Genomic DNA, 24,543 nt, shown 5'->3' with positions numbered 1-24,543 from the left:
CGGTGCAGGACGTTTCGGTGCAGACATTTCGGTGTACGGATATTTCGGTGTACGTACATATCGGTGTATGGATACGGTTTCGCTGCACGGACACCTCCGTGCGCAAACATTTCGGCGACCGAATTATCGTGTGCTTGCTTGTTTGAAACAGCCATTATATTTTTATTTTCGCTTAACATGGGTTATAGACAACAATCTAGCGCAGCGCTTGCATTTTTAGATTGGTGCCGTCTTCAATTTTTTCCGGGTATTTTTAGAAACTGAACATTTCTATATTTTTCTTTAATACCTCGTTCATTTTAGCAAGACAAACGTTCTTGGTTCGATTAACCGGCTTTACTCGAACAAGACTTTTTCGTGCCTTGGCTTCGGGACCAATTTTTCCTGGACCATTTTTTCCTACCTTGGATTTGGGACCATTTTTTCCGGAACCATTTCTTCCGGAACCATTTTTTCCAGGACCATTTTTTCCTACACCCCATTCGGCCTTGTAACCGGAGTACACATATTCGGGGTGATTCAAATTCAAAACCTTTCTACAACACATTTCAGAGTTCATACACAGTGATCACTCATGTTAGCGCAGTGGCCTCGTTATTCATATATCGCCGCAAAGATTTTCCACAGCGGTAAAGGGCGCGTTGGCCACGGGAATTCTTATTTCTAGAAAAACAAGAAAAAAAAGGAAAGAAAAAGGTATATGTGAATACTTTTTAAGCGAATAATTTGTGAATAGGGAGATCGACAATAAAAATAATGAAGTCACCTGAGGTTAGGCTGGCTACTTTGAGACTTCATGCGATCGACACCGTTAACAGGAAATGCAGTAAAATTTAATGTTCATCAGACGCGATATCCGTTCAGTGAACTGCAGTTTTGGTTCTGCCATGGGGTGAGATCCGCAGTTTGCGCACGTTTGTTTTATGTGTTTCTTATGTTTAGCGTGTATTTATATAGGCACCTTGCACGCATTAATTGTCACACACGCTAGAACTTGTACTTGTGTCTTTGTTAGCTTATTTTACTCAATGCCCTATCGAAGAAACTGAGAGATACTAAGAGATTCCCTAAGATTACTCTTAGGGAAGTTAAGCCCTTAGTTGAAGCACTAGTTACAAGTCTTTATTTGTAGTGGTGTGTCCGTGAGTTCGCATCGTGCGAAAAGGTAATAATGGACAGTGACAAAGGAATTCAAAAACTAATTGATACGTCACGATGTCTAAAATTGAATCAATTCCAAAACTTCATTGAAGTAGCTAAGGTGACGCACCGGGAATATCGCTCGCAGGTACTTTTTTGAACGCGTTTCGAAATTTCATGCTTTCTGCTTACGTAATTAATGCGTCCCTGGAATTTGAATTTTCGCAAAAGCCAGGCAAGAATACCAAAATTCGGGAAAAAGCTACGGCGGCTGCTGCCGTTACATTTTTTGCTCGAAAATGTCGTTGCGCGGTTGTAGCTGTCCGAAATAAGTAATTATTATCGAATGTTTTTTTTCCGTGGTATGAAATGTGCGATAAACAGGAAAATAGAGTCGTAGATAGACATAAGCCGTATATCTAGTAGTCGTCGTGAATTACTTCGCAGCGGACAACCTTCCCAAATTCCACCAAAAGCCCAACGCAGAGGGCTTCCGCTTTCAGAGTAGAGGGCAGCGCAATGAACGGGGCGAAGCGAAGACCAGACAAGCGCACTTGTGTTTGTCTTGTCTTCGCTTCGTCCTGTTCATTGCGCTGCCAACTTATGCCAACCGGCTCAAGCTTCAACTCTTCTGAGGCATCCGCTTGCCACCTCACAATAGTCGCGGGGAACCCTATTGAAGCGACTCCCCGCTCACAGACGAACAATTGACTTGAGGAGCAGGAGTTGACCCCACCGTCGCCGTTGACAGTCAAACCGGTCTAACGCCGCGACTGCCCCGAGAAGAATGCGGGAAGACAGCCTTGTACGGAGGACTTGATTCGGATATGCCACGTGGTGGCCGCTTTGAGAACTAGAGGCGCTTGGGCAGGAATCCTGGACTCGAAAAGGCGGGCGCTGCCGTTTTGCAACAGTCCACACCCTGAGTGCTGTACTTAAGCAGCTCCCAAGGAAATGTTCCCGCGTCCACGTGTCAGTTTCCCGAGCACAGGAGAGGAACGACCGGGGGGAGAAGACTAAACAGGAAAAAAAAAATGACTACCAGCATCGTACTGTCTTGTAAGCCACATTGTAAGTTCAATTTTGTAAGTTCAAGCGATGCTGCACGACCTCATAAATTGAAAAACTAGTTAAAACATAGGCAGCGAAGAACATGCCTTATGTAATGGGCAAGACGGCTAATTAAACGAACCACAGAGACAACGTGCATCCCTGTTCTTTTATTTGGAATACCTAGCCTTTAATAACTGGCTCAACAACTCCAGGCCGAAGGGGGACGTTGTATTCACCAAAAGTAGGTCACAAGTATCGACGTCCCAGTACTGAAATGCGTTGCTGCTGTATGAGATCCGAACACCACATTGCTTATTAACAAACCAGAATCAATGCAAAATTACGCCGCCCTCTTAATCACCGGCTCATATGACAAGAATACGTGTATTTCCACTATAAAATAGGCACTGTTATGGGAATGCCTACAAGTCCGCCGGCCCTACTTTCGCCATTAATTTCCGCGTCAGATATAGTTGATGACAACACCGGTATTGATGGCCACATTCATCTAAAGTCTCCGGTGTGCACGTAAAAAAAAAAACAAAACAAAAAAAAGAGACAATAGTAAAGAGGCTGGAGAAATTCATCGCTGCACGTCGCTCTTGAAATCGTCATTTTTCCACGCGCGATTGGCGATTAAAACAAGCTGTCCGGCGACGTCGTGTCTGCATCTGCAGCCACATTCGTCACCGCCATAATGCGGCATTAATTGTTTGATTACTGTGACAGTAGATAGCTGTCATAGTATTTCGGTATTACTGTCACAATACTGCAGTATTGCTGACACTGTAGCTGTTATTGCTATACTGCGCACAGTTGATTTTGTGTGACGTTTTTTGTAGCGTGAGCTACACTGGCCGAGGTTGAGCACTTTCGCGTGGCTCCTGGAGAGCCGTGCTGCGCATGCGCGCGGAGCAGCCAGTTCACACGGCGTACAGAACGTTGCTCGCTGCCCGGTGTCTCTCACACACCCCACGCGCCCAGCGTTTTCGCCGACCTCCGTTCCGCACGTGGCGGCCCGGTCCACTTGATGATCATGTGAGGGGTGGCCGGGTGTGGAACCGATGGCTCGTGCGTCGCAGCAACACCGGCGTGTGCCTGGCGAACAAGCTTAGCTCTGGGGCGATTGGTGACGCTGCGCCGGAGCCGCTTGATAAATATACATGTGTCACATAATGCGTGTACCGTGTGTGTGTCATTGGAGCAGCAGTAAGCGTGATAATCAAGTTAATCCTAGACAACCAGGAAAGCTAAGAATAACCAGATGAACCTTAGCTCGCGCTACGTATATCGTGGCATAGCCGAGCTAAGCCACTGCTAATTTTTTTTTTAAAGAACTCCTGTAACCCCTTTTAACCCGCTTGCCATTCGACTAGATCCGCATGTCTTTAGCATGGCGGTGTTACGTGAAGATGACGATGTTCAATTACCTCTTGAATTTAATTGAATGACATAGTAAGATGGGGGAGGCCACATGGCCGTAGTTGGGGAGGGGGAAGAAGGGAGGTGATCACTTCTCTTCTCTGCGTGAGTAATGCACTTTTCCCACTGAATACGTTACTCGATGCACCTTCTTGCGACAGCGCCCTCTGGGCGAATGTAGTACCTGAATAATCTTCGAATTCACAGCTGCAAACATCAACGATGTCATTGGTGCGATACCAAATACAGGGTCACTTCCTGTCAGCGTTCGAGCAGAGCGATAAGACGGAACCCGGGGCACCGCTACAAGCGCTGCAGTCGTGCTTATGGGCGGTAGTTTTCGGCGGCGGGCACCAATCACACAAACTAGACCTTGTGACATAGTTGGACGAGTGCGAGAAAACGCCTGGCGAATCGCAATTTCTTTTCCCATTTCCCCAATCACCTTTTATTGTGTAGAGTTCGCGTGTAGATTTGTATTGCTGTTTTTCCGACACGACCTTCCTTCGAAACTTGCATCGTTGTACCCCCGACCGCTCTAGCACACGAGGCCTCAGCCGTGGTCCTGAAATAACCCATTCGCCGAACAGCTGCACACCGGCCTGACGTTTTCCTGTGCGCGGCAGGCAGAGGAATGCCGCCCCACAAGAGCACCGTCGCCATGCATTACTGCGACCTGCAGATTTGCTAGTCGCATTTTGCCTCCAGCCTTTTCCACCTTGAACTTCAGCCGAGCGAACTGATGCGATGCCGGCCGGCTTCGCAATCTCCGTTGCAGTGTGAATCACGTGTACCGAGCTCGTTATTTGACGCCAGTAAGCGAGCCGTGCACACTGTCGCACAAATCCGCACGAAACTCGTCTTTTGCGCGTTGCACTTGCCTTCCTTCTCCGTTTCCCCAACTATGGCGACCGAGCGACAAATGACTTTACTAAGATTTTAGGCCTAATGCAAAAGAGAATGCGCACTACTCTGCATGCTAACAGACGAACAACTTCAGTAAAACTTTGTGTCGTGCTAGTTTGCGGAACATCGTTTGAAATGGTCAGTTTCTGCGAAAAGCCCCTAGCGCAACCCTTTAAAAAAGAACAAAGGACGCCCGGGGCGTTTATGCGGTCGACGATTTCCTAAACGGGTGTAGGAAAAAATGGTCCCGGAAAAAATGGTCCTGGAAAAAATGGTCCCGGAAAAATTCGTCCCGAAGCCAAGGGCACGAAAAAGTCTTGTTCGAATAAAGCCGGTTAATCGAACCAAGAACGTTTGTCTTGCTAAAATGAACGAGGTATTAAAGAAAAATATAGAAGTGCTCAGTTTCTAAAAATACCCTAAAAAAATTGAAGACGGCACCAATCTAAAAATGCAAATGCTGCGCTAGATTGTTGTCTATAACCCACGTAGTTAAATTTCGCCTCTCCATCTTCTTGGCGAACTGATGGAGACGAAATAGTGATGTTCTTTTGATGCGCGAGCCGAGAGGACAATCTCGACTCGCACCGATGACCGACGACCGATGCTGGGAGCGGGTGAGGGATGAGGACTGCCTTCCTTGCTAGATATTAGGTTTATTTACATTATTTACAAAACTCCAACTTTACATCAGGTCAGAGTGACGGTTACATTGTCACTCTGACAGCAGCAGCCTGTTCGGCCGAGATCTATACTAAACTAGATCCCCTCTCGACCGACCCCCGACAAAACCCAACACTCCGGTTTTGATAGCAAAAACCCCGCCTCCAAAAAGGGGGCGTTCAAGAAAGAGAGAAAAACCTTTCAAAACAATTATTACGAACCATTGATTGGCCACAGGAACCAGCCAATCACACACATGTCCCCACCTGCGGTCACGTGACCTAACACTCTCTCTTACACACTCATAGTGCGTTTCCTACGCACGCTGTTGCACCCGGCCAGAAAATACAGGCCATCTGCGGCCTAAAGTGAACCATCCATTACGTTCAGCCGGCGGCATCTGCACAAACAACAGCCAAGCCGAGGGCCCGGAGCGGTCCCCGCGCGGCTGACCTCCCTCCGCGCGACGCCTCCCACGACGTCGGGCGTCTGCGCGCGCGGCGTGACAATGAGAGTTGCTAATTCCCTCCCAGACTAAAGGGGCGCCGCCGGCCACCTGAACAGACCACGGGGAGAGACGCTGCCAGCCGAGGCGACCATCGTCGAGGCGAACGACCCGTCGACGAAGAGCGCCCGCCGCCGGAGTCAAAGATTTTCCAAACTTGCACCGCGCGCGCTTTCAACACTAAGAGATACGATCATCTGGCCGCCCGTCAGCTTGTTATGCCGAATGACCCTGCCACCCTCGACGCGACAGACGTACTTAGGCCAATCGCCCCCATCCTTTGACACACAAAAGGACGGGCACAACAGCTCTCCGCGGCTCCGAACTCGGCGTCCGCGCGGCCACATGAAACGGACACGGGAAAGTAGCCACCAGCGGAGGCGACGCCAATACATGGGCCACCGGCGGCCTTCATTAATTACATGCGGAGCCCGAACTTAACACACGTTAAGCGAAAATAAAAATGTAATGGCTGTTTAAACAAGCAAGCACAAGATAATTCGGTTGCCGAAATGTTTGCGCACGGAGTTGTCTGTGCAGCGAAACGGTATCCATACACCGATATGTGCGTACACCGAAATATCCGTACACCGAAATGTCTGAACCGAAACGTCCTGCACCGATATGCCTTGCACCGAAATGTCCTAGACCCGGGACGACGCTGTGCGCTTCTTTGATGGAGCTCCCACGGCTTTTTGTGCAATTCTCACCGATACTGACGAAACCTCGCAGCGTAGAGCTTCTATGACCTTCCAGACATTGAGATGGCTGTGTGCGACTGAGCTACAAACCGACGGTTCCAGGCCTCGCAGTTGCTTGTGTGGTTTTAATCCAATTACTTGCATTAAAATGTTTAATCCATGCTCAGCCCTACCATCCATCCATCCATCCATCCATCCATCCATCCATCCATCCATCCATCCATCCATCCATCCATCCATCCATCCATCCATCAAAACGTCCGTCCGTCCGTCTGTCTGTCTGCCCAATTTTCTTTCTTAGATTTTAGCCTCCAAAGGCGTTAATTTCGGCCCCTTATAGGAATATTAAAGCATTCCATCTTTCTCAAACCTTTAGCTAAAACGCAAAGGGACAAAATCAAACCACAACAAAGTTCAGATCGGACTAACTTGAAGGGAAACACGATGGCTGGGCCATGGGACCATTTTTTCCTAGATGGTCAGTGGGACCATTTTTTCCAGAGCCATTTTTTCCGGGACCATTTTCTCCGGGACCATTTTTTCCGGGACCATTTTTTCCGTTTCCGTCCTAAACAATACGTGTTCGGTTGCCCTCGCTGTGCCTGGCAACGTTCGTGGGAGTTCGTCCCCAGTATGCTACACCCACTGCCCAGGGGCGAAATTCCAAGTTGTCTACTGCATGTTCGTACCACAGCGTTCACTTCGCGCAAGCTATGATTGGCTGAGAGCATACGCGACACGCTTGTGACGACAGACAGCCTAGGCGCGAAAATGTTTCTGTGCAGTAGTACACAAGCAAGTGCAACTACGTCACGATTTGAAGCTGGCGCGAAATGATAATTTTAATGTGCAGAGCACTTTAGGGCACGCCTTGTCGACGTAATTCGTTCGCTGTCGCAATGTCAAGCGAGTGGAGTGCCGGAATCATGGGCGGCGCAGCGAGATGACGGACCCAAGTGGAGCCCCACGGCGTTGCGGCGTGTCAGACCCAAACAGAGGCTTCGAAAAAACAGGCGGTTTATATAGCCATAACCGCTCGAAACACCTGAATCGCTGACGCTTGTCATACATCTCCCCGTTGCTTAGCACAAAGAAAACAGCAGGTACATTGGAGGCAGAATCTGTGTATATAACCGGCAGCCCTCGCGTCCATTCAGTTAAGAACGCCCGTTGAGTTGGTTTTTACGATAGTAATAGAAAAAAAAGTGGCTGCCAAAAACGACACGTTCCAAACTGCCCGTGCGAGATCCCGCTCGTGCTGTTCCAGGCAGGGGGCGCGCGAGCACTGCGAAGGCGGGAAATTTGAATTGCATTGGACAAACCTTCGTTCAATTCATCAAGAGAGGAGTGAGACAGGGAGGCGAAGAGCGTGATGGGTGGTAGCAGTAAGAGGATAACGACGCCACAGCCCACTAGGGCGAATCACTGCTTTGCACTTCCGACAGCTTTCACGTTTAGCGGAACGGCTTTCATTTTCGTGATCTTCGCTTCCTAAGCTCATTTTCGCCCCTCTCATGTTCATACGTAGTAGCAAGCCAAGCTCGCAGCCATGTTGACTTCTCGTTATCATTAAAGGCATCCCTGCTGCTCCTTATCCTCCTTGCCTTCTAACGAATCTATGTATAATTCCTAATTTAGCTCGTTTACACATATAATACAAAACCGTGATTTCTTTGCCGTTAGAAATTCCGTAAAAATAATTCCTAGTAACAAAAGGAGGCAGGTTCGTTCCACCAATTCCAAATCTATCCGCCAGAACGTTGCAACGAGGGAGAGCTGATGGGAGTGCTTGCAACCACAAATGGCTTCCAAATATCAGACCCACCGCAGGTAAAGCCAAACTACTCGTGAATCGGAATTTACAGTGACCTGAATACCAGGGCAGCTGCGCGTCCGCACGGCATGTGAAATTGCGCCCTTCGACCAAGCGGACATTGTCCCTGAAATGTCTAATCCACCTTCCCAGAGTCCCTCCACTCACAAAATAACCGCCACACACACTGCTTTCAAGCTGAAGAGGGTCTCAAACATGGAAAGGAGCCGAGAGGAGCGGAGGAGCCAAGAATGAAAATATTGTTACCGCGCAATTTCTTGCAAAGCTCTTGTACCAAACGTAATAACTTTAAAGCAGGCGCGTAGCCAGGAATTTTTTTTTTTCTTGGGGGGGGGGGGGGCGGTCGACCAAAAGAAGGGACGGGGAAATATTGATTGATTGATTGAAGGGTTTAACGCGCCGACGCAACGCAGGCGATGAGGCGCGCCGTAGTGGAGGGCTCCGGGTTAATTTTGACCACCTGGGGATCTTTAACGTGCGCCGAAATCTCGTACACACGGGCGTTTTTGCTTTTCGCCTCCATCAGAAAAAGCGGCCGCCGCGGCCGGGAATCGAACCCGCGACCTCGTGCTCAGCAGACGGGGAAATATGTAGGCAAGGCTTCTTGCGCGTTGTTTTTCAAACGAAGCTTAAAATAACTGACTTTAACATGCGATTTGTGTATGCTGAACACTAACAGTAAAGCCCACCTTAAGGAGCTTAGATGATGATGATGATAATGATGATGGACTAAATTCCCGTTCGCTGGTCTATGGGTAGGCCACGGGTGATTCGTTCGTCCGTGAGCAGGTTACGCGGGCACACGCTCGTGAGTGTGATCATGAGTGTGCTCGTGAGTGGCGCGCGGTCCCAGAAGTTCGTCAGGCGGAAGCGGAGGCCGACACTGGGTGTTTTAGACTCGCGTGTTTTAGACTTTCCTTTAGAAAAGGGACTAATAAGTTTTCTTATTAGCTATAAAGTACAGTCGAGCACGATTTGAAGGTTATTGCGCCAGCATAGAGCGGCCACGCGTGCCACCGTCCTGCGGATTCGTTTTGGAACCATGAAAATCAAGGTTTCGCACTCTTCTCTCCCTTGTTGGCTGTTCCATGCTACAACAATGGCCCGCACGACTGACTTGCCACCCTTTTGGGTTTCAAGCTTTACATTCGTTGTTATCAAGCACAGACTTGGTTGCCTTTTATCTACGCCGACGATAACGAAACTGGCATGGAAGATTTGCTAAAGCTGGTGTTCTGTCAGCTTCATTTGAAAGAGTAGCTTTCCCGCGATAACCTTCGAATCGCAGTGACTGTACGTGCGGCACATTCGTATATTATGGCGGCGAAGCTAGCAAACGTGCGTCTTCGTCCTTTTTGTTAATAGTAAACTTACGCTTAGCGGAACACCTTACTGCACTGCTGTTAAATGTTGACCTTGATGCACGTTTCTTAAATTTCATTCTTTTTCTATCCGTTAAATTGAACAGACATGGCTTCAATAAAATTCCGGTTAAGCAAATCCAGAATACTGATTCTAACCAAGAGGGAGGCCGAGGAAACAATGGAATAGTGCCAAAAAGACGAAGCTCCGCAATAAAGAGAATTGTTCAGTTTTGTTGATGTGTGGAGGAAATACAAGATGTGCAGAGCAATGCTTTTCATGCAGCAGAAATTATGGAACTGCAATAGTCAATGAAATGCGATGTCGGTAGAAAAATAAACATATCAAGGATTGATAGTTGACTGAACAAAATAGTGACATGCTCTGTTATGTGATTATACTTTGTACCAGTGTAAAGACAAGGGACACGCTGAAATCCAGACCATATGTATGCCTATATGAGGCTTTTCCTGCTGTTCCGCCATTTTCCGGCCGTGCTGTTAATTCCGCCAGCGAAACAGCGGGACTGCCTCGATTGGCTCGCGGCAGGTTCCCGGCGCTGCTCGGTGTATCCGACGCGAAATGCCCCCGGGCTGTATATGTTGACATGTACAGCATATGGAGCGGGCACAGACGTTAACGTAGCCCTTATTTTCAGCTTTATATGAGCAAGAATGTCCTTAAAGCTGCAGGTTCCGTGCCTGCAGGCGACTTCAGGTGGTTCTTCAGGCTACCTAAACCGCACCCCAGCCTAGCACGAAACATTTCGGGGGGAGGGGGGCACGGGCCAGATGCGCCCCCTCCCCCCTTCCCGGCTGCTTGTGCATTTTTAAACGAACGGAAATCGCGGAAATACGCCTCGGAACTGATCCAGAACAGTTCTGAATGTCTTGTTTTGTCTGTTTTTGTCCGTACAGAGTCAGTCATATGCGAGAGCACTTCTCAAAAGCACACGAACTGCTCAGAAGTATTCTGGGCTGCAACTTGTGTACGGAAGCCTCGCCGAGTCTTGGCATTCGTCTTTCATGTCAGCTTCGCGTGGGTGCAGCGCGTAGTGAGGGACGACGCGTGGCTGATAAGGCGCCTTATCTGGCCGCTTCCGTACGTATGTTTGTGTGTGCGCGCGTATCATTCGTACATGTCAACGCGTCACGCAGGCGGCGTCATCGTGGGGAATAGTACGGCCGGTACGTTTGTCGCAGACTTCCGCCGGTTGAGGAAAATCCGCGTCTTGCGTTGCAGGGTGCAAGACATATCCGGGGCGCTCTGAGAAGGAGATTCTTGCACCTTGTTCACAAACTTATCCCGCTATCGAGATATTACGCGCAGCGCTGCAACACAGAAGTGAGCAATGGTGCGCTTACCGGAACAACACGGGGAGGGTAATCGAATTCCACCGACTTGGCGTAAACGGCCAGTTGCCCCTGTGGGCGTGTACACAGGCGTTTCTTGTGCAACAGTCATGACCAATCGCTTCACTCCAAACACTGGTGCCTTAGTTTGCTATTGCTCACTCAAGTATACCCCACGGCACGTGCTCTGTTATCTATACGAACACCGCAATCGGGTGTTTTGCATGTATATGGTGCAGGGCTCTCGCACTCAGAGAAAAAAAAAGCGACCATGCCACTCCTGAAGGTGTGTATCCAAACAGCTTTTGAATGTGTAGTATATCTGCGAACACGCGCATAAGTACGTACAACAACAACAACAACAACAAAAACAACAACAACAACAACAAAAAGAACTGAAAAAGCGCAGCAAGTCAATATAGTGGTTCCATAAAAAATAAGTAGTTCCTTGGCCGCTTAAGTCATGAAACTGTCACCGTAGTTACAGAATACAAGAAAGAAAAAGAAAACAGAAGGGGCGGTGATAAGAAGGATGGGGTGATTACTTCTCCCCTTCCTCCGCGCCTGCCGACCAAATCCTGCTTTCACCCGCCCGTGCCATCTGCTTAGTTATTCAACGCGAAAGAAAAGAATGTGGGTGAAAAGAGTTCGTTTCCGTTGTATACAGTATACACTCAACACCTGGCCCGGACGCAAACAAATGGACGCAACCGGTTATAATGAAGTTGTGAACAGTGTGCCTTCCGGTAAAACGCGGGTCACGGAACTCACCGGTCAAGTGTGCGGGTCCCGGCGAGCATCTGCGCAGTTCGTGGGAAGCTAATGAGCTTGTGCTACGCGTTGCGAGCGCGTGGCTGGATAGGCGGGGTTGATTTAAAAGAACAACCATGTGCACAAGTGGTGACCAAACTTTTTCCCACGATCCTCAAAACAGCTGCTAAGATGTCAATTACCTCGTTCCGCTGGACTTGTTTTGCGCTAGTCCCCTTTGTTTCATTCTAATCAGCCTGATATAGAGCTCGTAGTTGTACCTTTCCGGGTATCTTTGGTTTTTTTATTTTGAACCTTTGTCTTTCGCTTTATTTCACGTATGAGTCACACGCTGAGCGCTGTTACTGCAAAATACATCCACAATAAACATGCCTCGAGAGCGTGCCCTCAGCGCAAAAACGAGTCAACTTTGGCGGGGCTCGTGCCGCGAATAGAGCAGCCGCGCAAGGCGCAACAACCAAAGACAACGCCCGGACTGGCCCGGACTCAGTCTTCGCCACGTAGCACGCAATGCGGGCATGCGGGGAAAATCCCCGTTCCGGGTCTCTTCCGCAAGGGGGCGAAGACGTAGCGCAGGCTTCTTGCTACGCGTCAGAGCAAGCCGTCTAGCACTGCTGTAGTGTCTGGCGTCGGCTCTGGCGTGACCTATGACGTCACCCCTCAGGCCCGGCGCCACAACGCGCCGTGGCGTGCATGACCGCTCCGTTTTGTCGACGTATTCGTCGGCGGCGGCAGTGAGTGCAGACTTGCGTGGCGCGCGTTGCGGCTTCGACAGTGTGGTTGAAAGCGCGTTATGAGGACTGTCGGCGACGCTGTGATTCCTACAGATGCCAAAATGTACACGCACATGGGCAAGGAGATTTCGTTTCTAGCCTTCCACCCCGACAGGTGAGACGGACCGAGTCGCGGGCTTTGCTGTTTTGCGCATCCTCTTCTCTGACCCTTCCGCGTTGAGAGCGAAGGAGCTCGCGACCTCGCGATGCGTCTCGCCCTAGTTGGCGTTGACGCATCGTGCTGACCCGGGGTGTCTGTCGTCTGCTGCACATTCATTAAAGCGCCAACGCACGGAGATGTCTCCGACGGGCGATAGAAAACGACGAAGTTGAAAGCTGTAGGCGGTGCTGACAAGGCTGCTGTTATTTTCTTAGGTGCGTTCTGTGTGCACAAAAGGGTGAACTGTGCATAAAGGCGCGTGTGAGATGTGTACGCTTGTGCTGTGTCCGCGGCGCTGCTCGGGTGACAAGCACTGTCCCTGCAGGGTCTAGTGGCTTGCGATGTTACCGATCCTGCACCACTGGTCACCGTCGCCGCCGGATGTAATATCGATCACCTCCGGTCCTCTCTGCGCGCAGCGTGATATAGCGATCGGAATTCGGCATGCAGAGCGACTCGCCGTCTCTAACCTCTAAACTCAGTCACGGCCTTCGTATCGTGAAGAGGGTGTTTGAAATTCTCAGGTTCAAGTAAGCGGCACACGCCGGCAACCTAACCGGCATCATTTTTTCCTTCGTATTTTCAGTTCGTTGCATGGAGCGTACCCAGTGTGTGTGTTTTGAGTGTACGTGACCTCTCCCGGCGTCCGCTAATGTGTTGTGCGCCTTTTACCTGCCGCCCAGTGAGCCCGATGAGGTCTTCATCACCGAGGACATGCGAGACAAGGCGTACAATATCTGCCGGGAGTTCCTGAGCGGCACGTGGAAGAGCATCTCGAGCCGAGACATGGTCTTCAAGTCCGTCAGGTGGGTCCTTCCTGCGCGCAAGTAGCTTGCGCCTCGGGCTACGCATCGCTGCCCGCGTGGATATCTGATCAGCGCCTTCGAGAGCTCGAGTTGCGGCTACGCGCCATCCTGTCACACGAGACCCGGATGATGTGTGCGCTGTATTCTTCTCTGGCATGCGTCTCATGTCTGCATGTAGTACCACCGGTTTGCCCTGCCTGGTATTCATGTCTGCCAGTGCTGCCACACCCTGTGAAAAAGCAACATCTTTGCGATGCTGTGTCAGCTATCAGACAGCACCAGTGCATCGATTTAGTTATCTACTGCGCAACACCTGCGAAATGAAAGCACCGGAAACATTGCGTCATGTTATCTGCTACAAAATACATTGTTCATTTGCCCGGGCATTACAGTTGACTTTCGTTGATTTGGTCACTTAACGCAAATGTAGCACCCCCGTCAGTAGCTGAAGCTATTTATATTGATGCTGGTTAATTTGACTTTCACTTTAATCTGCTGAAAAATTTATTGGTCTCATCAAGGTATAAGTAACGAGGGTTGATTGTAGTACAGCACGGCATTGGCTGCACATTATGAAGAAGCTCACCTTGCCCAGTTTCTGGCACCTAATGTCGTAGAACTGTACATTTGCCCTTGCCTTCAGCCCATGGCCCATTACTTGTTGAGCAAACCCTGCCTTTTTCTTTCCCACTGGCATGTCGACGCCTGCCGTGCTGTGTGTTTACAGAGATAATTGCCGCTCGGAGCAGCAGGGGGGAAAGGGAACGGCCCCTGTAGAAATGCTCGCCATCCGCCTCACTCTTTGCGCTGCGCTGAAAATTTTCCTTCTCAATTCCTGCATACATGATATTTGGTTGGACGCTGGTGAGAGTAGAAAAGTAAAATTACATTGTAAGCTTTTGCCGGTGTTGCTGGCCCAGTGATGCTCCTGATTTGGACATAAGCTGCATTTTGTAGCCTCAACTTTTAATGCCAGTACGGGTGACCGTACTTCCTTCAGCTTCGCTCCAGTGCCCACATTTCATTGGGAATGTGTTCTATGCCTTCTGTGTTTTATTTCCAGGCCTTGATCAGCTTGCTTTACAAAAGCACGATGTTTTTTCTCCTCTGGGAAAAAATTGCTTCGAATCAATAGCTGCTGTTTAAAACAGACGTAAGATGGGATCGGCATGCAATATCTAACTACACGTGATTGGAATTTTGGTTAAATCTTGTATGGAAGAAATGTAGCATGCTACTCTGCATGGTCCAGAAGTATGGAGCTTGGAGCGAAAATTATTCTAGCTTTACAATCTTTTTATGTTCTTTATGGGATACCTTGTATGGACTGCTCAGCAGTATGCGTAGGCAAGTTCAGTCATTTTTGCAAATGCCTGAAGCAACACCAGTACGACATGTGAAAACAGAATGCGGTCGTTGATGCCGTCACAGAATAAGTGTGGAAAATGGGGCATGAGATTGGGTGGTATAACTAAAAAGCTGGGATGAAAAGAGGGGACACGGTATAGTCTTCGTCCCCTGTGAGGGCCTGGAAATCCATGCTTGGAAGCATTTCAGGTTTTAAGGATGCCTAGAGTGGCATTATTTTACCAATTCAAAAATGTTTGCCTGGTGCTAAGGTAACTTCTGGCATCCAAATAATAAAGGGAGCTCGACAGAGCTAATATTGCAGAAAACATGCTTGTTTACTTGTGAAAATATTTTGAGCATCTTTTTGTTAACTATGAATGGGTAGCCAAGACGTTTTGTGTTTACGTTTATTATTTTCTTTACCATAACCGAGGAAGTGACCTAGAAAAAAATGTGAATGGTAGCCATGACATTTAATGTTCTGCTTATTTTGAAGGCTTATGCCTCTTATTGTATCGTTGGTGGGCTAGACATCAGAATACAGTCACGATGCGTGGCATAGCAGAAATAAAGTTAATGACTGTATGTACATGTGCAAAGCAGTTTTTTTCCCCTTAAGCTAGTGGACTTTCAATCTTTATAGCAGTTCTTCTCTGTTTGCTTGTATTGTAAAACATTGAAGCAATGTTGGGTTGTTTTGATAAAAATGAAGAATAGTAATAGGGGTTTCCATATATATATTTTTTCCGCTTGAGCAGGTTTGTAATAAATAATATAGCAGAGTCTGGACGTGTGTAATGTGGGAAGTGGTTACAGAGCAGTCTGACTTGCGCACACACACACACACTCGGTGGTTGGTCCTTGTCTGTTGCCTGTTAAAATGACATTCTGCTGAACGGCACATCAGTGTAGATCTGCAGTGGCAGGAAGAAAGTAGGCACATTGGGAAGTAACTCCGGTGGGATGAAGGAGACAGGCCTTTTGATGCTGCTAGTGGCGTGCGCTTACTCCTGTGGTTCTTGACTGTTGCACAAAGCAAACAACTGCTCTGCAGCTGTGTAGCAGGTGCACTGTGTTTACTTGGTTCGTTTGCTTCCCCTCTGGACAGGAAAGGAATCAAACGCTTTTTGTGCCTCGGGTGTCGCCAGCAATGCTTGACTTGCATTGACTGGTCGTTTATGACCTGCGGGTCATCGATTCAATTTGTTTCTTGCAGCACAAAGGGTGCAGGCAGAACACACAGCCTGTGGACAGTAAGAATGTAACCTGGCAGCTGTGGTTCATTACCCTTCATCTAGGCTTTTAACTTGTCAGTGGAAAAGTACTCCAACGGCTTGCACATCAATGAAAATGCCCTCAGACAGCCGACAGCCGGTTGACAACCTTTTGCTGTTTTAATTTTAAGCAGACCCTCGGAACGGAGAGAAAGAAAACATTTACCTTGTGCACTTCCAATTTGCAGGAATGTTTGCTTTCGGGATTTTTTGTGTACAATAATAATGATGTCTCTCATTCGGCAAATATCATTTCTTTGTTATCAAGATCTAATGTTTCACGCCATCTGAGCTTCTGTTTTCATCTTGCACACTTGTTTTCATTCAAGAGCAGAACACACACTCCCGCAAAGGTTGTGTCTTGAGTTTAGTGACGTTCGTAATGGAGGTCTTCATTGTTCGCCAGCCGTAGCGTTGAAGAGGCAGGTGGGGGGTCTTTGTCTTTTACGCTCAGCTGCTCAACAGTGATGAATGTCGTTTGCACTGCGTGGCTTGTGCGAGATGAGTGCGCGCTCTTTGTGGAGTGTTTGCGGAGCAAACAGTAGTAAAACCATCATTACACCAACGCCAGAGTATTGACAGCCGACTTGCCCTTCTCTCTGTCATTCGATGGCCTTGCTGTTGCCAATTCCACTCTGCTATCTTCCACTTGTGTGCTTATCTCACTCTATTCATAATGTCTCTCCTGGCTGGACTTTGCTTCCGCATCCACTTGTCGGGGCAGATTGTCGACTAGGAGCACTGTGTGGGGGCTCGAAAGATACTTGCCGTAGTGGATCTCACTGTAGACGGCTTTGTTTATTCTTAGGCCCCCTGCCCTGGTGTACAGCAAGACCTTTCTCTCGTACCTTCATACTGCACAGAATTGCTGCGTTATTGATAATTCTAGCTGCAGCTTACCTGTAGTTACCAAGCAAAAAAATAGCTTCTCGTGACATTTCGCCACGTGAGTCGATATAATGGGGCAGGATTAAGATGTGCCTTTTTCTGTTTTATTTTCTCCGTGTTGCATCATTTAATAGTGGCAACAGGTTGGGACATTACTGGCTTAGAGCTGGCTGGGTTTCCCACACTTTGGTGAAGAATGTTTAACAGCGCTTATTCAATTCTCGTTAGTAGCGCTCACTCTTTTCCTGCTTATCTCTAATTGTCTGATAGCTCCACTCACAACGTATAGGTGGTATTCACCGAAAAGTTTAGCCGTCAATTTCTTCACTTGGGAACACTGGAAAAGGTCACAGACATGGCCAAAGTGCCATGGACATGGCGCACCTTGTGCCACTGCGCCCGCGTGACGCAGAAAAAAAAAAAAAAACTCCGTTTCAACCCAATTCTCAGCGGTGGTGTCAACAGAGATGTTATTAATCGCACTCACATAGGAGTCGAGGCATTACTTTGCATTCGGTGGGGTACGGTTTGGTACGCCCGACACATCATGTGCTTAGCACGGACAAGTACCGCCATCTCGTGGAGCCTGATGTAACCAATGAGGGCACACTCTCATGGTTGCCTGCATGCCAGTGGATACAACCTATAATCTTGGGTGTGGGAAAGAGCTTAGCACAAAGGTAAGCAAATCTCAGTACAGAAAAGAGAAGAGGAGAAAAAGCTAGCGTTAGATGCATGGCTAAGAAAAAAAGCTTTGTCCTCTGCATGATTTTAAGTAATAGTGGAAGCAATACAGGTTACTGTGGGGATCTTTTATGCAGGGAAATGCCAATGAAAAGGATTGGAATGGGATGGACCCACCCTGAACAGAAGTAAGCGTAATCATGGGATAAGAATAGTGGTTTTGTAAAGTCACATGTACAGGGAGACCAGGATTGATAATTGAAGCTTTGCAGCGGTGGAGTAGAAGTCCTCACTGGTGTATGTATATGTGTGTGTGTGTAGATAATGTGTGTGTGAGAGAGAGAGAGAAACTCTTTATTAAAGGAGGAAAGGCAGAGAGTGTGCATGCATGTGTATTCACACATACATGCGTGCACACACACGCAAAGATGATACTGTGCAACCTTGTTGAAAAGTCTCAGGGGACTGGGAAATGAAAATATGCAATCCGTAAAAGCTTATCTGAACAACTATTAGCGAGCTACAAGGGAGCCAGGCTGAACAGCCGGTAAAATGCAATAACCTAGAATGCATAAGTGGAGTTCAACTCTATGGCGATCTAAAGAGATGCACGAGATGGCGCTTCACACAGCTTATAAAAAAGCTAAATCTAGAATTGTTGATTTGCTTCAAAGTTATTAGCAATTATATTAAGCGGGGTAGACCAGCTCATTGTGTTGTCATGGTGCTTGTCATATATGCGTGTACACTCAGTGGTCCCTAATAAGTTTTAGCGTTAGTCAAAATGAAAAAAAAAAGTTTTAATGGATGCACTTAGGCGAGGTTTTTCAATTGCATTGTTGTGGAGTGTTCAAAATAATAAAAACATATTTTGAGCAATGGAAGAAAGTTCATGTGAAATTTGGAGAAATTTCTAACTGGTATGGGATTGCAGTACACGCTTGTTGATGGCAGTTGCTCTGCATGTGGGTGGTGCAATATGGCAATGCCCGTTGCAAAAACATAGTGAGAACACTTAAATAAAACACTCCAACTGCCAGCCATTTGAATTTAGGGAATTTTCTTCGAGGTGCTGAACAACATTCTCTGCTAGTTTTCGCAAAAACGGCTGTGCTCTGTACTTCTTTTGATGCTCTACTACTCTGCGACTGAAAGAAAACTTGTCCAAATTCAATAGTCGAAGAGTTGATTACATTACCCGAGCTGATTGCTTAATTGTCCGAAATGTGAAAATGGGGTAGCCCGTCCACCCTACTGGGAATGATTACTGGTAACTGCTGGGTGAAAGTTTAGTGTCTCATTTGTATTCCTGGTAGGCATTATTAGTACACGCATGCATGGGCCCGCACTTTACAGAAGAGCGGCAGGTTGCAAAGTTGAGAAGATGATCATAGGAGACCAGCTCTGCAGTAAAATTTCTGCTTTTACTGGGCATTCTTGTGGGCTGAAAGGATAAAAAAAGAGTGCCAGAGAGACACTGGTGTAAAATATGAATTCCGACAAGGGCGTTGGTGATGCTTCAAGTGTTGAAAACGTTTGAAAAGAACGCACACAAGGAGGGGTGCATTGCAGTCCCACCTAGTGGTAAGCACGTGGATGCGCTTTACAAATCAAACCTGCGCAGATGGCAGGCTTGCGTGGTGTGCCCTGCCATTCCATGCCTGGCCAGCCAGAGGCCACCCTGCAAGCCATGCCCCCACACCCCGAGGAAAGCATACGGGGGGCACTGCTCCTCCCCAGGTTTCTTTCGGCACGGAGCTGTGTTGGCGACCTCGAATGGCCCGGCATCTGGCTGATCCGAACGGTGGGGCATTCTAAATGTAGGGCCACCCGGCAGAACTGGAGCCTGACCACCCAGGCAGTCACTGATGCACTTTTAACAATACGGGATTATGTGATCTGGACAAAGCTTGTTGCAATTCGATAGGCAGGCGATAATAGGCTGCCATTTGATGGGCAGGTGGCGAAAAGGCAGGCAGTATGATGTACTCCAGCTTCTGGATTTGTGTGCAACACTTGTACCTAGTAAGGTACAAACAATAGAGGGTATGTTCTCTTGACACATTTGTAGCCAGTACAGGGACCCCAGGGATCAGTTTTGTTATTGGTGTGTGTGTGTGTTTTCGTGCATGTGTGCCTGCGTGCTTGTGACTTTTTTTGGAGAAGCCTAAAAATGTGCAGTGCATGTGTTGTATGTCCAAATCTTTCTGTATACTATTTGCATGTTCGTACCTTAAATAACTTTGCAAAATTAGCAACAATTGCATTAAGTTCTTTCTTGGGTCACCACAGACAATTGCAATGGCAGGTAAAGTGACATGCGTCAACACCACGAGTGCATTCAAACCAAATGTCATTCGACTCAATTGCAAACGTTATGCTGCTGCACTAGGTTCAACAGCATTTAGTTAAAATGTGCCAAATGATAGTCGCGGAGGACATTCGAGGCTGTCCAACGTCTTCGAGATGCTCATGTTTTCTGCCCTGAAAATGCTTGTACTTCCGGAACTTAATGCTGAGAACGGAATACAAGTTAACATGAACAATGTTTTACCAGGCACATCATGTAATTTATTTTTCCTGAAGTTAAAAATTCTCTCAAGCTTTATTGACAGCACACTCTCGTGCGAGCAATACAGAGGGCAAACAGTTTGAAAATGAGTTGCAGTTTGTATAAAAAAGAAACATCTTACCCAATTATGTTTCTAAGTAATCGTAAATACAAGTGGCGATGCTTTCATTGCGAGATAACTCAATATTTTAAATGTTATTCTATGGTAAGAAAACAGAACTTTATGGCAGCAGTGCCGCGGCAATGTAGCAGGTGAATAATAATTTTTTCAACTGCTGTTGAAATTGCAGTGGAGCATGGCGGATTTTGAACACCATTAGAAGTTTCGCTTGGGTCATATGATGTTCATTTAAAATGCGTTTCGAAATGCCAGTGGAGCACGTATTACACAAACTGTCTCTTTAGTTTAGTCTGTTCAGTCTCTAACTGTTTCTTTTACATATGAAGCACGTAGTAGTCTCTGTCGAGATAAATTGAAGCTGCCACATATTTTTTTTTTTTTTTTCTAATGGGCATGGGTGGGTCAAGCAACATCAGTACAAGTTTATCAGCTGTACTGATCCCGTGCATCCACAGGCTGTTTCTCCAGAGGTCTGTAGGGGCAACAAGATATCTGACGTCAACTAATTTTAGGAATGAATAATTAAAAAGAATGTTCTTAGTTACTTTCTGAGCAAAAGCAGTGCATCGCTATTTTTTGTGGCCTGAAAAGTTTCACCAACGATCCACTCCTCCCTAGTGCAAGGTAGGGGCAAGCCCCTATCTGCATTTTGTTCCCTGGGAATGCCAAAGCACAACGGCTGTCCCCCAAATCAGGAACCCTAATGCGAAGCAATGGGAGGCACTGCTGGCCAGTGCCTGCTGTAACGACCAAATCGGTCTGACTCAGCAAGCCCTGGACTAAGGGTACCACCTCTGCTGACCCCGTTGGGAACTGTCGCACGTGGCACGAGCCCTCGGTGGAGTGTTGCCCAACCACTGAAAAATATAAACGAACGTTTCCCCTCCCTCCTCACCTGCTCGAGGGGAACTAAATATTGAAACCTGCAGTAGAGAAATGAGCGCATGATATAAATCGCCAGATATCAACTTCACTCTGCTTTCATCCATCGGATTTAAAATGGGAAAAGAAAGGGCGCAAAACATCACACATGAAGGAAACAAAGCAGGTCTACCGCATGTGGCTTAGTACATGATGCTTGACGTACAACAATTCATATCCTGACTACATCCGCATTCCAATGGAATACCTTTTTTGTTGTTGTTGTTGATGGAGTGCCTTGCCTAGGGGGTAGCTCCAGAGGTGTTACGTATTTCTTTTGTCTCTTATGCTTTGGATCATGCTGGTTTTATGTAACTCTCAGAGTCGAATATTGCCATCTTGTGCATCTCATTCCGACGAGCTGCATCTTCCCAGTGTATGGGCAAAGCAAAAATATTCAAATCCCCCCTGTCTAATAATGACGATGGTTGCAATGCGAAGCTTTCTTGCATGCAAAAATCAAATGGCGCAGTGCCAATGTCAAAGCCACTGCAATAAAAGTCAGAAGTCAAAGCGTCAACGAACAAAGTGCAAACTGCCTGCAAGTCAAAGTGCAAACTCAGATGTCAGAAAACGATTCCCTCACAAAAAAGCTAGGCCCCCCGCCAACCCATCGTTGTCGTTGGAGCATTGTCATCTACAACGTATTGTCCTCTCCAACCCATTTAGCTCTGGAATTTTTATTTCTAGCAAAAATTGTTTTTGTGAGTTCTCTTGTAGTTTTGGCTCTCAGAAGCATAAAATTAGAAATTGAGCTGATATCGCTTGTATATGTATTGATTCATTTAAGAGCACGATAATTAATTAGGTCATTAGGCAATCAAAAATTTTCTCTTGAGTAGAAAAGAAATTTTTTCTAGTTTTCCTAAAAGCTACAACACCCTGAGCATACAGGGGAAAAAGAAAAAATAGAGTTAGTAGTGTGAGTGTTTATAGATTTACTGACATATTGCAAAGCAGGATTTTTGTTTCCTTACCTGCCCCGTTGTCACATCCTGTATGCACTGGAGAGCTTCTTTTTCATGGTTTTTAGCTTTGCGAAAATGTAAATGTACAATGATGTCTGTCACAAAGGCATCCTTGAAGGATGCTTTCCCAGAAAACTAGCAGTTTTGGTTGTGTTCTCAAGGTGTTAGAAAATATATGTGTTGTGTCGTCAAATGACGATACGAGGGCCAAAAGGATTAACTCAGCCGAAGTCCAAAGCCAACACCTGCGCAACGAACCTAAAGGAAATGCTGAGCGGCCCAAATGCAATGGTGGCACAGCCGGATAGGCGTTGGCCTCATATCGCGAAGTTACCCAGGTTCGATTCCGACTGCAGGAAGTGTTTTCCCCCCATCTGTCATCATCATCATCACGTGCCCTCTCATTGTGTAAAGTTGGCTTTTCTGCAGTGCACTTTGGTTACGACACCACCAACAGTAAGACCAAGAAAGCTTCGCTTCAGAAAGTAAATGTACCTCGCTTCCGCAAGTGTATTCGTAATTGTGGTACGGTGATGTCTTTAAACAGAAACAGACTTGTCACAGGGTGGAGCCTAAACATTGCAAGGCCTCTGCCTGTGACCTTAGTTCTTCCCAGGCAGTGCAGTGACTTCTTGCGGCTATTATTAACGCAGGTGAACTCGTTCCCTATGTCTGACAGCTATCAAACGTGCGTCGTTACTGTGCGTGCCACGTCCTTGACACCCGATGAAGTGCTGTTCACTTTCAGTGCCCTCAGTTTTACTTTTTGCTAGTTCCGCTGACAGTGCTGGGCCGCCATTGCCATAAACGTGCCACTCCTGTCGCGCAGCGGGGGCCTGAGCAACCTGCTGTACTACTGCTCGCTGCCCGAGACGCACACGCCGCTGTACGGCGAGCCCAGCCAGGTGCTCATGCGCATGTACGGCCAGATCCCCAGCGAGGGCAGCGACACCACCGTCACCGAGAGCGTCATCTGCACCCTGCTGTCCGAGCGCAACCTGGGGCCCAAGCTCTACGGGGTCTTCCCAGGGGGACGCCTGGAGGAGTACATTCCGGTAGGCACTCCTCCTGATGGAACCCGGGATGGTCTGAGCTATGCCCCCCTTTTAGCCATGACTTACGACAGAAAGTGTGGTGCATGATTAAGTAACAAATAGTAGGGCTGGGTTTTGGTTAAAAATTTTAAACCGATTAATCGCTCACTTTAATTGGTTATTCGATCAATTAATTGGTTGCATTGGTTTTAAAAGAAAAATCACCAAAAACATTTAATAATAACAGTAATAACAATAACAATAATAGCAACAACAACAGCATCAATATGCTTGTCGGCCTGTTTGCAGACATTCCAGATGAGGTAAGCTGGTCATTGTCATGGTGCTGATGCGAGCGAAAGGCTTACCACGTTTGTCACTCGCACTTTTCCAGCCCTTTTCTTGTCTGTCTTGGCAACAAGATTTCAGTTTTGATAGCTATCATCTCCGAGCATACTTGCATTGTTTTCAGTTGTAACTTCAGGCAGGTTAGTTGAGTACGATTATGATCCTTGGTACGCTTGCGCACAATTTCAACATGGCACTCTTGTTTCAGTTCGCAGACATGGTATTAACCGATTGAATGGTTAAAGAATTAATAACAACTAACTCACTAATCATTTGACCGGAAGGTTAATCGATCAGTCGCCCACCCCTAATAAATAGTGGTGTGTTGGCAAGTTACATTGCTGTATTTTTTTTTTTTTTTGGAAACAGGTTAACTGCTGGCTTAAAAATTCTTTCTGCAGACATATTGCTGACTAGTTTGCATTAATTTGTACCCCGAAATTGGGGCAAATTCTGTTGCACGAAGCATATTTTAGTGCTTTTGGGCATTGTGGATGTTGCCTTAGGCTGAGAGATTTGGTCTAGTGTGCTTCTCTTGGGGCCTATACAGCACTGAAGGCACGGATTCTCTCAACAGGAGAATTGCGAAAGTTGGGGGGCTCTACACTCCCCCGGACTAATTTCAAGTGTGCGTTGTTTAGCTGTATTTGCAATTGTAACTGCATTTCGCTAGCATTGAAGGCATTTGATTGAAAATACATTTGCCATTATGTGATTTGCTTCTATTAAGCTTCATTCTAACAACTGCCTTACAGTGTAGCTTTAACAGCTGTCGGGATTGTACCTTCTTAAGAATTCTAACTTGCTGCACCTTTAATAATAGTTTCAATGGTGTATGTAGATACTGTGATAGCATTTTTCCTGCATTTGCTTTGGAGAGGCAGGCTCTAACACGGGGGAAATGGTACAGGAGCAAGATTTTATCGCTTCACTGC

At 47.2% G+C, this 24,543-nt stretch overlaps 1 protein-coding gene across 8 annotated transcripts in view; it reads left to right on the top strand.

Annotated features, from left to right (window-relative positions):
• LOC144174246 (choline/ethanolamine kinase) overlaps positions 1–24,543 on the top strand; it is a 134,456-nt gene that overhangs the window by 94,854 nt on the left and 15,059 nt on the right. For 3 of the 8 annotated variants that reach the window (XM_077702832.1, XM_077702826.1, XM_077702828.1), the window contains exons 2-4: positions 13,326–13,448; positions 17,782–17,832; positions 23,056–23,281. In XM_077702832.1, coding sequence (XP_077558958.1) covers positions 13,326–13,448; positions 17,782–17,832; positions 23,056–23,281 — 400 coding nt within the window. Of the gene's footprint in view, positions 1–12,346; positions 12,598–13,325; positions 13,449–17,781; positions 17,833–23,055; positions 23,282–24,543 lie in introns of those variants that run through there. The other 5 variants (XM_077702833.1, XM_077702827.1, XM_077702829.1 and 2 more) reach the window with 3 other exon arrangements.

Source organism: Haemaphysalis longicornis, unplaced genomic scaffold (assembly GCF_048455015.1).
Source record: "Haemaphysalis longicornis isolate Haplotype H1 unplaced genomic scaffold, Haemaphysalis longicornis Haplotype H1 scaffold_3, whole genome shotgun sequence".
Classification (NCBI taxonomy): Eukaryota; Metazoa; Arthropoda; class Arachnida; order Ixodida; family Ixodidae; genus Haemaphysalis; species Haemaphysalis longicornis.
This window is presented reverse-complemented; position numbering and strand designations above follow the sequence as displayed.